Source organism: Mytilus californianus, unplaced genomic scaffold (assembly GCF_021869535.1).
Source record: "Mytilus californianus isolate M0D057914Y unplaced genomic scaffold, xbMytCali1.0.p SCAF_5, whole genome shotgun sequence".
Lineage (NCBI taxonomy): Eukaryota > Metazoa > Mollusca > Bivalvia > Mytilida > Mytilidae > Mytilus > Mytilus californianus.
This window is the reverse complement of record NW_026262701.1, coordinates 63384500-63399049: the sequence shown is the minus strand read 5'-3', so window position 1 is coordinate 63399049 and position 14550 is coordinate 63384500. Positions and strand designations below refer to the sequence as shown.

The window sequence follows — 14550 nt, the reverse complement described above, 5'->3', positions numbered from 1 at the left end:
TAAGTTTGAAGCATTTTGAATTTTTTGACATTTTTAGGGTTTCCATGGTAACGGCAGCCATTTTGAAAATTCGAAAGTCGGATGGCACATCTACACATGACAGGTCACATTACTGTCAAGTTTCATAAAGATTGGACCAAATATAGATTTTTCGCATTTTTGTTGTTTCCATGGCAACGGCGGCCATTTTGGAAATTCCAAAGTCAAATTCCAAATCTACATACACTCGTTAACATCTCTGTAAAATTTCATCAAATTTGAAGCATTTTAAAAAAAAATCACATTTTTGCAGTTTCCATGGTAACGGCGGCCATTCTAAAAATTCAAAAGTCGAATTACAGCTACATATGGTGCTACCTGAATTAATCTATCATTATATAACGTAAAAAGAATATAGGAATAATTCAACACTATCACAGGACTAATCACATGACTATTGTTCTAGAATGTTCCATGAAAATTGACCCCCATAAAATAATGCCAAGATGACCCCGGGCTGAAATAAAAAATATGGAATGGACACCTGGACATCGGTGTCTTGTATTACACAAAACTTAAAAGTTCTACCAGTAGCGAATCAATAGTCGAAAAATGACCCCACCCATGTTCCGGCCCCCAAATAGTGCCAAGTTGACCCCCATTTGAAATAAAAAATAGCGAATGCACCCCTAGGGATACTACCCCATCATCATACCAAATATAAAGTTTCCATCATTTAAGGCTTGGAAGAAAATGGTCGGACAAATTAGGGTTAAGAAGAGTAATAATAATAATTAAAAACCAATTGTTCAAAGAACAATTGAAGGTCTTTCCACATCAATTTTCAAAATAATTGATGAGAAGCTAATTCTGGTTTACTCAAAGCTACTATTGGCGTCCAATCATAGGTTTCTTCATACTGATTCAATAAACATATGGTTTCTATAGACTTTTGCCTGAAATAAGGGAGATAATTGTCAACTTCCGGTTTAGAAAATGTCACTTCTGGTCTCATATGATAGCTTTATTTACACTGATTCCAAAAATATATGGTTTATATATACTTTTGCCTGTAAAAAGGGAGTTAATTGGCTACTTCTGGTTTAGAAAATGTCACTTTCGGTCTCATATGATAGCTTTATTTACACTGATTCCAAAAATATATGGTTTATATATACTTATGCCTGTAATAAGGGAGATAATATGCTATTTCCGGTTTATAAAATATCACTTCCGGTTTCAAATGATAGATTAATGTATGACCATTCAAAAAATATATGGTTTCTATGTACTTCTACATGAAATAAGTGCAAAAATGACTACTTCCGGTTTACTCAAGGTCACTTCCGGTTGACATTTTTCAAGGTCATAAGTCACCCAACATTTTGCAAAAGATCTTATGGCTTTATCATGTACCAATATGAAGTAATAATCAATTTACCTTAAAATAAAACATTTCAGGGGCAATAACTCCAATAAGATGTCGCTGGATTGTCTCAGACAAAATGTATCATATCTTCATCACAAAATAACAAACATTTTGCACTTGTTCTTTGATATATAACATAAAAAATATCGGAGAAAATGCAAAAACAAGCAAAAGACAAAATTCAGAACATGACCTTGACCTTTGACCTTGACCTCATTTTCGAAGTAAGGATCCAAGGACCTCAAATAAAAAGACTATAGGTTTATACGGCTTACAGTTTATGAGTAACAAAACCATAACGACAAATTTATTTCATAAAGGTAGATAACTCCAATAAAATTTCATCGAATCGCTTCGATCCAAATTAGCCAAAAATTCCTGAGGATGTAACGAACAATTTAGAAAAAGAATTTTGTCGATATCTTTTTTTGTTACGAAGGAGATGCACACACTTGATAAACAGTGAATAGGGAGATAACTCTTACAAAGATAATTGTCCGGCTTAGCACGGTGAAATTTAAAAGCGCATAAACTATACGATACAATATGAGAAATATCTAAGCGACATATTGCGAAACAAATATTTATCGCAAGAACAAAATTAGGCGGAAGAAAAAAAAAAAAAAAAAAAAAATAATAATAATAATAATAATAATAATCAGAACAAATACAATAGGTCTTTCCACAGAAAAGTGGAAAGACCTAATTAACAAGAGTGCACACGCTGAAATGTCTCGCCTTCTTTACTAATCATTGATATTATGTTGATAGTCCTAAATATAAAGCTTTATTACAACTGTCACATAAACTTAACATTAACCAAGTAAACTAAACATTGACCAATGAACCATGAAAATGAGGTCAAGGTCAGATGAACCATGCTAGGCAGGCATGCACAGCTAACAATTCTTCCATACAACAAATATAGTTGACCTATTGCTTATAGTTTAAGAAAAACAGACCAAAACACAAAAACTTAACACTGAGCAATGAACCTTGAAAATGAGGTCAAGGTCAAATAAAACCTGCATGAGTGACATATAGAACATAAAATATTTCCATACACCAAATATAATTGAACTTTTGCATATAGTATTAGAAAAAATTATCAAAACTCAAAAAATTAACTTTGACCACTGAACCATGAAAATGAGGTCAAGGTCAGATGACACCTGCCAGCTAGACATGTACACCTTACAATCATTCCATACACCAAATATAGTAGACCTATTGCATGCAGTATTAGAAAAAAAAGACCAAAACTCAAAAACTTAACTTTGACCACTGAACCATGGAAATGAGGTCAAGGTCAGATGACACCTGCCAGCTAGACATGTACACCTTACAATCATTCCATACACCAAATATCGTAGACCTATTGCATACAGTATAAGAAAAACAGACCAAAACACAAAAACTTAACTATAACCACTGAACCATGAAAATGAGGTCAAGGTCAGATGGCACCTGCCAGTTGGACATGTACACCTTACAGTCCTTCCATACACCGAATATACTAGACCTATTGCTTATAGTATCTGAGATATGGACTTGACCACGAAAACTTAACCTTGTTCACTGATCCATGACATGAGGTCGAGGTCAAGTGAAAACTGTCTGACGGGCATGAGGACCTTGCAAGGTACGCACATACCAAATATAGTTATCCTATTACTTATAATAAGAGAGAATTTAACATTACAAAAAATCTTAACTTTTTTTTCAAGTAGTCACTGAACCATGAAAATGAGGTCAAGGACATTGGACATGTGACTGACGGAAACTTCGTAACATGAGGCACCCATATACAAAGTATGAAGCATCCAGATCTTCTACCTTCTAAAATATAAAGCTTTTAAGAAGTTAGCTAACGCCGCCGCCGCCGCCGCCGCCGCCGGATCACTATCCCTATGTCGAGCTTTCTGCGACAAAAGTCGCAGGCTCGACAAAAACCAATTGTTCAAAGAACAATTGAAGGTCTTTCCACATCAATTTTCTAAATAATTGATAGAAAGCTACTTCTGGTTTACTCAAAGTTATTAATAGCGTCAAAGTATAGATTTCTTCATACTGATTCGATAAATGAATAGTTTCTATATACTTTTGCCTGAAATAAGGGAGATAATTGCCAACTTCCGGTTTAGAAAATGTCACTTCCGGTCTCATATGATAGTTTTATTCACACTGATTCCAAAAATATATAGTTTGTATATAGTTAGGCCTGTAATAAGTAAGATAATATGCTACTTCCGGTTTATAAAATGTCACTTCTGGTCTCAAATGATAGGTTAACCTATGATCATTCAAAAAATATATGGTTTCTAGGTACTTTTCCATGAAATAAGTGCAAAAAATACTACTTCCGGTTCACTCAAGGTCACGTCCGGTTTACTTTTTTCAAGGTCATATGTCAACCAACAGTTTGCAATAGACCCTATGGCTTTATCATGTACCAAGTTGGAGTAATAATCAATTAACCTTAAATTGAATCATTTCAGGGACAATAACTCCTATGAGATATCATTTGATTGTTTCAGACCAAATGTATCATATCTTAATCACAATTAAACAAACATTTTGCACTAGTTCTTTAATTTGTAATTTTAAAAGTGACAGAGGAGATCAAATAACAAGGAAAAGTCAAAATTTAGAATATGACCTTGACCTTTGACCTTGGCCTCAATTTCATTTAAATGAACCAAGGAACTCAAATCAATATACCTTAGGTCTCTATCACTTACCATTCATGCTATACATTTATATATCCCTTATGTCAAATACCGAAGGGGAAATAACTCTCATATGGAGTTTACGTATCGCTTCGGTCAAAATTGGACAAAACATCCTGAGGATATAACGAGCAATTTGGTAAAATAAATTTGTCGCTTTCTTTTTTGGTTACGGAGGAGATGCACGCACAAGGAAAACAGTGTTCGGGGAGATAACTCCTACAAAGAAAAGTATTCGGTTAAGCAGGGTCAATTTCAAAGGCGCATAAAATGTTCGATATCATATACGAAATATCTAAGCGACATCTTGATAAAACAAAAATTTATCGCAAAAACAAAATTTGGCGGAAGAAAAAAAAAAAAAAAAAAATAATCAGAAGAAAACCAATAGGTCTTTCCACAGAAAAGTGGAAAGACCTAATAATAATAATAATAAGAAACGGGACAAAAACATAAAGTCCCCAAAACTCCGTTTTGGCGACTTATTAATAATAAGAAACGGGACAAAAACATAAAGTCCCCAAAACTCCGTTTTGGCGACTTAAAAATAATAATAATAAGAAACGGGACAAAAACATAAAGTCCCCAAAACTCCGTTTTGGCGACTTAAAAAGAAACGTAGAATAACAATACGTCACACCCATCCCACATTGCCACTGAACTGCAGGCACTTTGAAAATTCCAAAATCAAATATCATTTCCTGACATGCCAGGTATCATTCTAGCAAATTTTAAGAAAATTTGGAGTATTTTAATTTTTTTATTATTTTTGTTGTTTCCATGGTAACGAGGAGCATTTCCAAAATTCCAAAGACAGATGAGGCATTGACATATGCCAAGGTACATATCCACAAAGTTATATTGGGTTTCATTGAAAATTCTAAATGAAAATACAGCTTTTATGTGTTTTCCCGTAGGGTCAATGTTAAACGTTTCCCCTGTTTCCATGGCAATGGCAGCCATTTTGGAATTTATAAGTACTGTTGGTACCTCGGGGCACCACCACCAACATTTGCACAAAGTTTCATTATGTTGGCTCTTATAACGAAAGAGTTAGAATTTTGATTTTTTTTTACATTTTTTTAGTTTCCATGGTAACCGTGGCCATCTTGCACATTCCAAAGTCAGGTGCACAACTTCACATGGTGGTCAACATTATAGCATAGTTCCATCAAGATTGGTCCATCCAATTCCGAGAACTGCCGTGGACAAAAAGTGTGGAAGAATAAAAATAATAAGAAAAAAAGAAACGAACAATAACAATATGTCACCCCAACTCCGTTGAGGGTGCCATAATAAAGAAACAGAGGAAAAGCAATATGTCACCCGACATTGTCGATCGGGTGACATAATAAGGAAAAAAAGAAACGTAGAATAACAATACGTCACCCCAACTCCGTTGAGGGTGCCATAATAATAATAAAAAAAAAGAATGGAACAATAACAATATGTTACCCGACCTCAGTCAGGGTTACATAATAAGAAAAAAAAGAAACGTAGAATAACAATATGTCACCCTAACTCCGTTGAGGGTGCCATAATAACAAAGAAACAGAGGAAAAGCAAAATGTCACCCGACATTGTCGACCGGATGACATAATAAGAAAAAAAAACGTAGAATAACAATATGTCACCCGAACTCCGTTGAGGGTGCCATAATAAAAAGATTTAAATATAGTGTTAACGTTCCAGTTGAAACGATTATAAACCGTTAATGTTATTATACCAGTTATTTACCTACATCATTTGTTTTGTCAAGATTTTTCTAGTATTAGAATTAAAGAACAACATTAATGCGTTTAAAATGAAAATAGCACTTTATAAATTATCATTTTAATAAAAGCACACACCTCTTGCAATGTTCGTCTCCTACAATAGATGGCTGTCAATATCAATAGAACAATTGCTAAAAGTCCACCTGCACACACTCCAATAACTGTATACAACGTTTCTGAGGTAATTTCCATTGATAATTGATCTGTCTCTCTTTCTTCGCCAGAACCAAGGTCCATATTATCTTAAAAAAAAAAACAGGCGGCAACTATTTCAAATGATAATCATGATTTATACGATCAATATAAATGATATTCTTAGTGACTAGACCAATTAGGGCTATTGGCAAAACAAAAATAAATTGACTATTTCATACTACGACTAATTATAGTGAATAACTCTACCTGGACATTGCCTTTTTTAATAACTCTTAGGAAATTCCATTCCTTTTCTGTTTGTTGTGTGTTTGCAACATTTTTATTTCTATACAGTCCAACCCATTTCGTCTCTGTTGTAACGCGTCTTTGTTAATAACCATGTAATAAAAAGTCATCTAAGATAAACATCTAAACGTGTTTTCGGGGACTAGGTCCATTGATAAACATTACATTATTTAAATTGACACGAAAAGATATTTGTCTAAAGTTATAATTTCTTCACAAAAAGTAAGATTTTAAACCCCTCCCCCCTTCTCAAATTTTCACAAAAGTTATATGCACAGCTACATTTGAAGCCCCTCGATTGTTTATAATAGTATTCCATGGCCAGTTCTTCTCATAATTTTGGAGATTTTGCGATCAGAAAAAGTTTATTTCACCATTTGTAATTAAAAAAAAAACACACAGTTTTTTACTTCATAAATTTTCCAGTTTTCTCAAAATAATTGCACATAATGTTTAGCACCGGGAATCAATTTGGAATAGTATAGTTTATCATTCCCTTTTTATTAACTTTTGTTAAAATTGTAGTACAAAGATATGCTTAAAAAGTTATTTGTTAACAAAACACAGCTACATATGAAGCACAACAACTTTATAAGTTGTGTTCTAGTCTATTCAGACTTTTGAAGATTTTGCATTCACGTAATTCTCCAAATTCGTAATTTTTTTATAAGAAATAAGTTTTTTTTTTCAAACATTACTTTTCCAATTCTGTTTAAAAATAATAATATGCATTGATATATGATACACAATAATTGCACAAAATTACACAAGACATGGAGAATACAAAGGGCACCAGAAAACTCGATGAGGGACCCTTATGATATCAGTTGGCCGATGCTTTTTTTTTCAAATCCGTATATACCGATTGGTGTAGGTATTATCTGAGAAGCATGTGTGTTTGGTGACCAGGCATTTTGACTGATCCGTTAAGTTATGATAAGTTTTATGAGTAAACTAGTCTGGATTTGGAACTGCTGTTGAATCTTAGTTGTTAAGTGTTCAATCAGTTTGCTTGAAAAATCAATTAATAAAGTTAAATGAGAACTTAGATCATGTAAGTTAGTTTCTGTACAGGTAATGAACTCATCCATCTGCATTTTGAAATGTGTTTGCATAATGTGCCTGTTTTACATACAGACAACCTCCCAGTGATGGCTGTTATATTATGAAATTTTTTCTTTTGAATCGAAATATACAAAAAGAACATGTGGTAAAATTGCCAATAAGACAACTATACACCAGGGACCAAATGACGTAGATGTGAGCAAAAATGGGCAACAAAATGACCTACAATTATAATGAGCAAACATGTACAGTATAGTAAGCTATAACGGTTGCACTTTGTAAAAAAACCATGCCTCTTTTGGGGATATATAATATTCATAGATGTTTTGTTTTGTTTACCTACTGGTTCCCGGATATGATCTCTATGTTTCATCTCGTGGAGACATAAATTGGGAATGTTACCAGTATAAATACACATGGATAGCGGCGTAATTGAATTTTGTGAAAGACCCAAAGTGAAGGGAGGGGTAGTACAGAATGTTAGTACAAGTATGAACTCTTAGAAGTTCGAGGCATATAAATGTTGAAAATATGCCGCATAGCCCTATATTTTGACCTTTGAAAAAAATAGTAGTGGATATGAACTTTCCATTCTAGGATATATTTTTTTACGAAACTTCATAGTAAAAGTGGCACAGTTTTATCCGTTAAAGGAGTTCCTATGGGACATTGCATTGTCTATATTTACAAAAGTGCAACCTATAAGGCCCAAACATGACAAAATGTAAAACAATTTACACGACAAACCAACGGTCTGATTGCATACTCTAATGACAATATGTATGTTTACTCGATCGCTGCGCATGGAAGTATTTTATTTGAAAACTTATTTTGTTATAGGGGTTGACACGAAACACATACAGTCTATGGAAAGTGCGAATCGAAAAAAAAAAACGTTTTTTATGTGAAGTAGCGATATTTTCTAATATGAAATGTAAATATGCAGACACTTCACGAGAAAAAAGTTATTTTCGGCTATGAAAAATGTTTAATATTTAAAGATATCAATAGATGAGGTCCGGAATGACTTAACACGACAAACAGGAGAGTTTTATGTATAATTATAAATCAATATAAAGTCTGAAATTGATAATTACCTATATTTCAAGGTCGTTTTAAGGAAAAAAATCAAGTGCATATGTAAAACAAATAACAAGGCTAGATATCTTTATGGATATATCAACTGTCAACATAAATACAAACCGAAATTAAGTCCTGAAATATGTTCAATAGTAAAATAATAGCAAAAGTTTATGTCCGTGGGAAAAATTGTAGTGCTATGTTTTTCCTATGTAAATAAATGATTTAATGTAATTACACTTATTTTTCTATTGTAACTACAACTATAAATGAAGACAATTTCGTTTTTCGTTTTTTGTTTTTGATATCTTAAAACCAAAAACGAATGGACGCAAATGTAAACGGACCAATTTATCCATGATGCCTTTATTTCTTCAACATGACTTTCAATATCAATCACATTATGCCCCAATTTTCATAACTACCAGCCATCACATTTCTTTTAATTTGTTCCGGTTTGTCATTCCAGATATATTTATGACATTTACTTTCTAATTTTTGTAAATTTTTCAGGAAGTACACATATGCTAGCTAACAGGTTGGTTAGTTATATAATAAAAGATTTGATAATTAATCTTTTTCATGACATAGTGAGATTTTTTTTTTTTTTTCAAAGAAATAACAGTTTATCCATTTTTTCAATCTTATTTTCAACATTTAATCTCTCACATTCTCCTTTGTATTATCCAAAATAAATTCCAAAAGCTTTCACAGGTTTATCAAGTAAGATCAAAACGTTTGATTTATTTGAGCTTTACCCTTCTATTTCCCATGCTCAATTGAAAGATCGAATACATCGTCTCAATGAACAGAGCTTTTTCTACAAAAATTGAAATCGTAAATATACAAATTTCTTGTTTAAGGTCATGGAAAATCTTGTTTTTGAAGAACCGCACTGATTTCAAAAACTTATACACCGCGAGATCGATCTCATTGGACTTATATCGACAAAATTTTTCTTGGGCTAATGGGATTGATTCTTCTGTGGGTTGCGCATCCTACTTGCCGACTAATATTTGTAGTCATAAGAAGAAAAATTCATACAAAACCTTCTCAAAGACATAAAGAAAAAAAGTCTTGCAAAAATGTTTTAATTTCACTTTAAGGGGTACCCAACACTTGGACTAAAACAGATTTGGCTCGTTTAATTTTCATAAAATTTTGACAAAATATTAACTTTGACCTGTTTACAAAAATATAAATATATAAAGAAATTTGAACTACAGAATCTACAGGAGAAATTTCATTGGATTTATAGCAGTTTGACAAATTTTGATCATTGAGAAGCTTGATTTCTCTTTACTAATAGTATGTGATTAAAACGTTCAGCTGAGTTTTAAAGAGTTAACTCCCTTAGGTGTTTGTACCCCTTTATATATATAGTTGATGTCCTGTCAGCCAAAAACCCACATTTCAGTGAGTGCTTCAATCTCATATATCACAGTTAACTTAAGATTAAGAACACAATCGAAGGTGCTAGACATTAGAAGGTCTGCTTCATTTCTTAACCTTTTCCTCGATATTGACACAGATCGACGAAATTAAAATAAAAACTGTAACAGATGTGATGATTTCAACTTCCCATTTCTCAGCAGTAACAATACTCTCTGTCCCATTGTATGGCGTTTACATACATGTATCTCAATTGCTATGTTACGATACTGATTAATACTTTAATCTGGGAAAACATGATTTATTTATTAGTTGAAATTGGCTTTGAACTAGCTTTCAGTAACTGCAAGTACTATTATATCGGTGATTTGTGTCAATTCTTTTTATGATAGTTGTTTTTGTGCTTCGTACCGATCTTTTGAGTCAGGTAAATAGCAACTGAATTTCACATTTTGTTCTTATGTTGTGCTGTGACATCACAGTCCAGGGTAGGTGGTTGAGCGCTCACAAACATGTTTAAAAAAAACTTATTAAAGATACAGGCTTATAATTTTGTACGCCAGATGCGCGTATCGTCTACATAAAACCCCACCAGTGACGCTCGAATCTAATAAGTTAAAAGGCCAAATCAAGTATGAAGTTGAAGAGCATTGAGGTCCTAAATTTCGAAAGGTTTTGCCAAATACAGCTACGGTTATCACTTAACTTCTCCCCTTTCTATTATCAGCACGTCATAAGACAATGTCAATGACGACGTCGTCAAGGACATTTGCCTGAGGATAGACAGAAGGCATGAAAACATTAGCGAACTTTTATAGTGTTTTATTGATAAATATGATTAACAGTTTGTCAAACCGGCTCCAAAAATCCAGTATCGCTCACCTAAGTCTATGTACATCTTTATCAATATTTTAGACTAGAATATTATTCAGGACTAAATCTCTTTTTGGTTGAAGCTGTATTGTTGAATTTTTTTTCTGTTTACAGTTTCTATCTTTTACAGTCCCCAAAACACAAAAAGTGTGAAAATCGTCTTTTTAGGACAATTACCTCTATAAGAAAACAACTCACATATTCCTCTACATATTAGCTGACCTATTTGCAGATCTTGTCTTGCTGATCACTTTTGAAATTCAAAAGTTTCTATCTATTATTGTTTTCAAGTAAATAGGCAAAAACGAAAAGAATGGTAAAAAAAAATCGCCATTTAAGGGGGATAACTCCCATAAGGAGTCAACTGATGATTTCCGCAATTTGACTTATTTGTAGATCTTGTCTTACTAATCATTTTTTTTTTGCTTTTTAAAGTTTCTATCCATCTATTATAGTTTTCAAGATAATAGGCAATAAATAAAAATGTTAAAAGTCGTCACTTAAGGCTATAACTCCTATAAGGAGTTAACTAACGATTTGTGCCATGTTAAATTTATTTGTAAATCTTTTCTAACTGATCATTATTGCCTTGAAAGTTTCTCTCTATCTATTATAGTTTTCAAGATGATTGGCAAAAATGCACAAATAAAATAAATGGTATAAATCGTCATTAAAGTGACGGGTTATATATCTGACATGAAGACAAGCCCCTATAGTTTTCAGATGCGGATCCAGGATTTTGGGACCCCAAACAAGGCAACGTCAGGAGTTTCCCCTCCCCCTCCTTAAAGCCGCCTCTGGTGTTACTATGACGGACCTCGCCGTCTAGGAACAGTTACCTTTCTCACGAGTGAAAGGATTTTGATAGCAGTTTTCCCCATAAATTCCGTGACGAGTGAAATAAAAAAAAAAAATACTTTCATAGCTTTGTTTGGGAGTGATGTATACACGTTGTCTTTCTTCCACAAAATAAATTCGTTTTCATCTTTTTAACGACTTTGACGTTTTCGTTGGTTATTTATCCTACATTTCTACTTATCATTTATAAACCTCTTTAACACCTTCTTATACGTGTATGTAGACTCATCCACATGGCTTCTCATTGGCTGACCTAGTATTTGGAAGTTGATTGGGCGGTAAATTATAAATGTGTTTGTGTATTGTATGTGTAGGTGTACATTGCATATCACGCCTGACGGTGGAATGTGTGGTTTGAAAGCATTCTTGTGATTTCTTTCAAGTTTAATGGGACATATAGTGCCTTAAAAGCAACCATAATAAGTGTTTCTCACACGCATTGACTTTGCAATTATAAATATATCTGAGTGACATCACAACTGGAGTAAAATTAATGACACAGGACAAAACAGGCATATAATTATGACATACATGTGTGAATCAAGTGGGTTTGAAGAAGAAAATAAAGTCTGTATCAAGGTAGGATATATAGGCATATATATTTTTGTTTGAATTCTATTGGCGATTTTTATCTTTACTTTGTTTTGATTTTGCGGGTCATATTTCCTTATCTGAATGCGGACCTCATGTGTTTCTTTTCTCATGGAGCCATATACAAAGGCTTTAATGTAAAGTCCATGGCTAACTAAGCTAGTTGTGGGTGCAATATTTTGAAGAGAAATTATAGTGTCTTTTCCAAAGCCGGCATGCAATATTTTGGCACCGCGACTTAAAGTTCTGAAACTCGGGTCTGATCCTCAGTTTGTAGCCATTATTTCTAAATATTCATTAAATAAAAAAAAAAGAAGATGTGGTAAAATTGCCAACGAGACAACTTTCCACAAGAGATCAAATGACACAGAAATTAACAACTATAGGTCACCGTCCGGCCTTCAACAATGAGAAAAACCCATACCGCATATTCAGCTATAAAAGGCCCGAAATGAAAAATGTAAAACAATTCAAACAAGAAAACTAACGGCCTAAATTATGTAATTAAATAAATTTGGTAATAGGGAATCAATTTCTAACTGCAGAAACAATACTATACATTTAGTTTATGCCAAAATGTAAAATGAAACCTTGATAAAAATAATAATTTGATATATTCGCAAGAAAAAGTACAAAGCGTTCAATACTTAGGCTACTACATACAGCGCAATCATTCAATAACAAGAGTTAAGACAATAGAGTACAAATATATGTATAGTTTTGGTTGCTAAGGACTGTAAACAATAAAATTGACATGTATTGTCATTCTAAAACATTTTATACCCTCAGAAATTGATTTAGAATCTAAATAACAAATGGATTTGTGGTATAAAAAGTCTAGAATTATGCAATTCTCAGCTTTGTAAGTATGCCATAAGGTAGCAATATACAGTTAGGAAAAAAAATTCAAATTTGCCCTCATAAATTTAACCATCCCCCTTTCCTTGCTTTCTTACAAATTAAGCTTACTGTTTGTGTCATATATGTGCATATGTATGTAATCAGTATCTTCCATAGATTTGATATCCAGTAATTTATTTTTGGTGTATCCATGGCAACAACCTGCATGTATTTGCTATAAAATATTGCAAAAAGGGGGTAAAGATGTCACATATTTCCCAAAATTAGGCCAAAAGTAGAATTTCAATCCCTTGAAGTGATACCTTTTCTGAAACTGTTTACATATATTTATCAAGAGATCAAATAAAAATCATATGTCTTTCGTATAATTTTTTTGTAAAATTGCGTCAAAAAGTTCGTGCGAAAAAAAAGTTTTTGTAAACATTACAACAATTTCTGGACCTATGGCCGGTCTGGCTATGAAAATACGGACAGTCAAACAGAAAATAGCCCATAAATCATGTAAAAACAATCTTGATGTTTTCATAAACCCACTTTGAAGGCTAAATTAGTCATCAGCTGTCTAAAAATGAATTTTATTGCACAATTACTTTCATATTTGAAAAATCCACCGTGGCCAAAATGCGAAACTACACTCCTAACTGTGTATTGCTACTTTAAGTTAATAGTAAATATGTTTTTCAAATTCTCCCTTTTAATTTATTTTCTGTGTTCTGCTAGCTAAAACGAGTAAAATGGGCTTTTATTTTTGAAAATTGGTTGAGTAATAAATATTTTATGAAGGTTAGCAGTTGACACAGACTGAGCAAGTGAAACGTGACAAAAACTGATGTATAAAAAAGTGCCAAGTCAAACAGTAAAATCTCATTTCTACCTTAATTTTTGGTTAAATTTCAAAAACTATACCTCTTGTTTCTGCTTTTTTACTTTGAAAATCATAATAAGATCTCTGAAGATGCAAAATTTTACAAAATCTAGCAATTTAAAGCATAAAAATGTTGCATACAGAAGCCTTGATTAAGAAATTTGGTAATAGGGAATCAACTTCTAACTGCAGAAACAACTGTATACGTATACCTAACAACAAAATTATTTTCATTTACCTGTGTTTAAAGTTATTGCAAACGGCTGATATTTTTGTTCGAGCAGATTGTTTTTCTTTAATTGTTTAACATTTCATACCGATATAACATGTTTCTTTTATTATTCTTCCCTAAGTTTATTTATTTTGTATTTACATTGTATCATAGGTCAAATCTATTTGTTCAGTGTATGTTCAATGGTGTTAATATGTCCTTTGATTGAGTTAAGCTATTTCAGTTGATATTTTATAGTGTGTCTTTCTATGTTGTGATGTTACACTATTGTTTCAGAAAAAGGGAGAAGGGTTGGTACTATTAAAACGTTTAAACCCGCTGCATTTGTTTGCACCTGTCCTAAGTCAGGAATCTGATGTTCAGTAGTTGTCGTTTGTTGA

General features: G+C 32.7%; 1 protein-coding gene across 1 annotated transcript in view; it reads right to left on the bottom strand.

Moving 5' to 3' along the window:
• Window positions 1–14550, bottom strand: part of LOC127701153 (tyrosine kinase receptor Cad96Ca-like) — a 359749-nt gene that overhangs the window by 282060 nt on the left and 63139 nt on the right. Inside the window, exon 5 of the mRNA XM_052204967.1 lies at window positions 5988–6154. Within this exon, the coding sequence (XP_052060927.1) occupies window positions 5988–6154 (167 nt within the window). The remainder of the gene's footprint in view (window positions 1–5987; window positions 6155–14550) is intronic.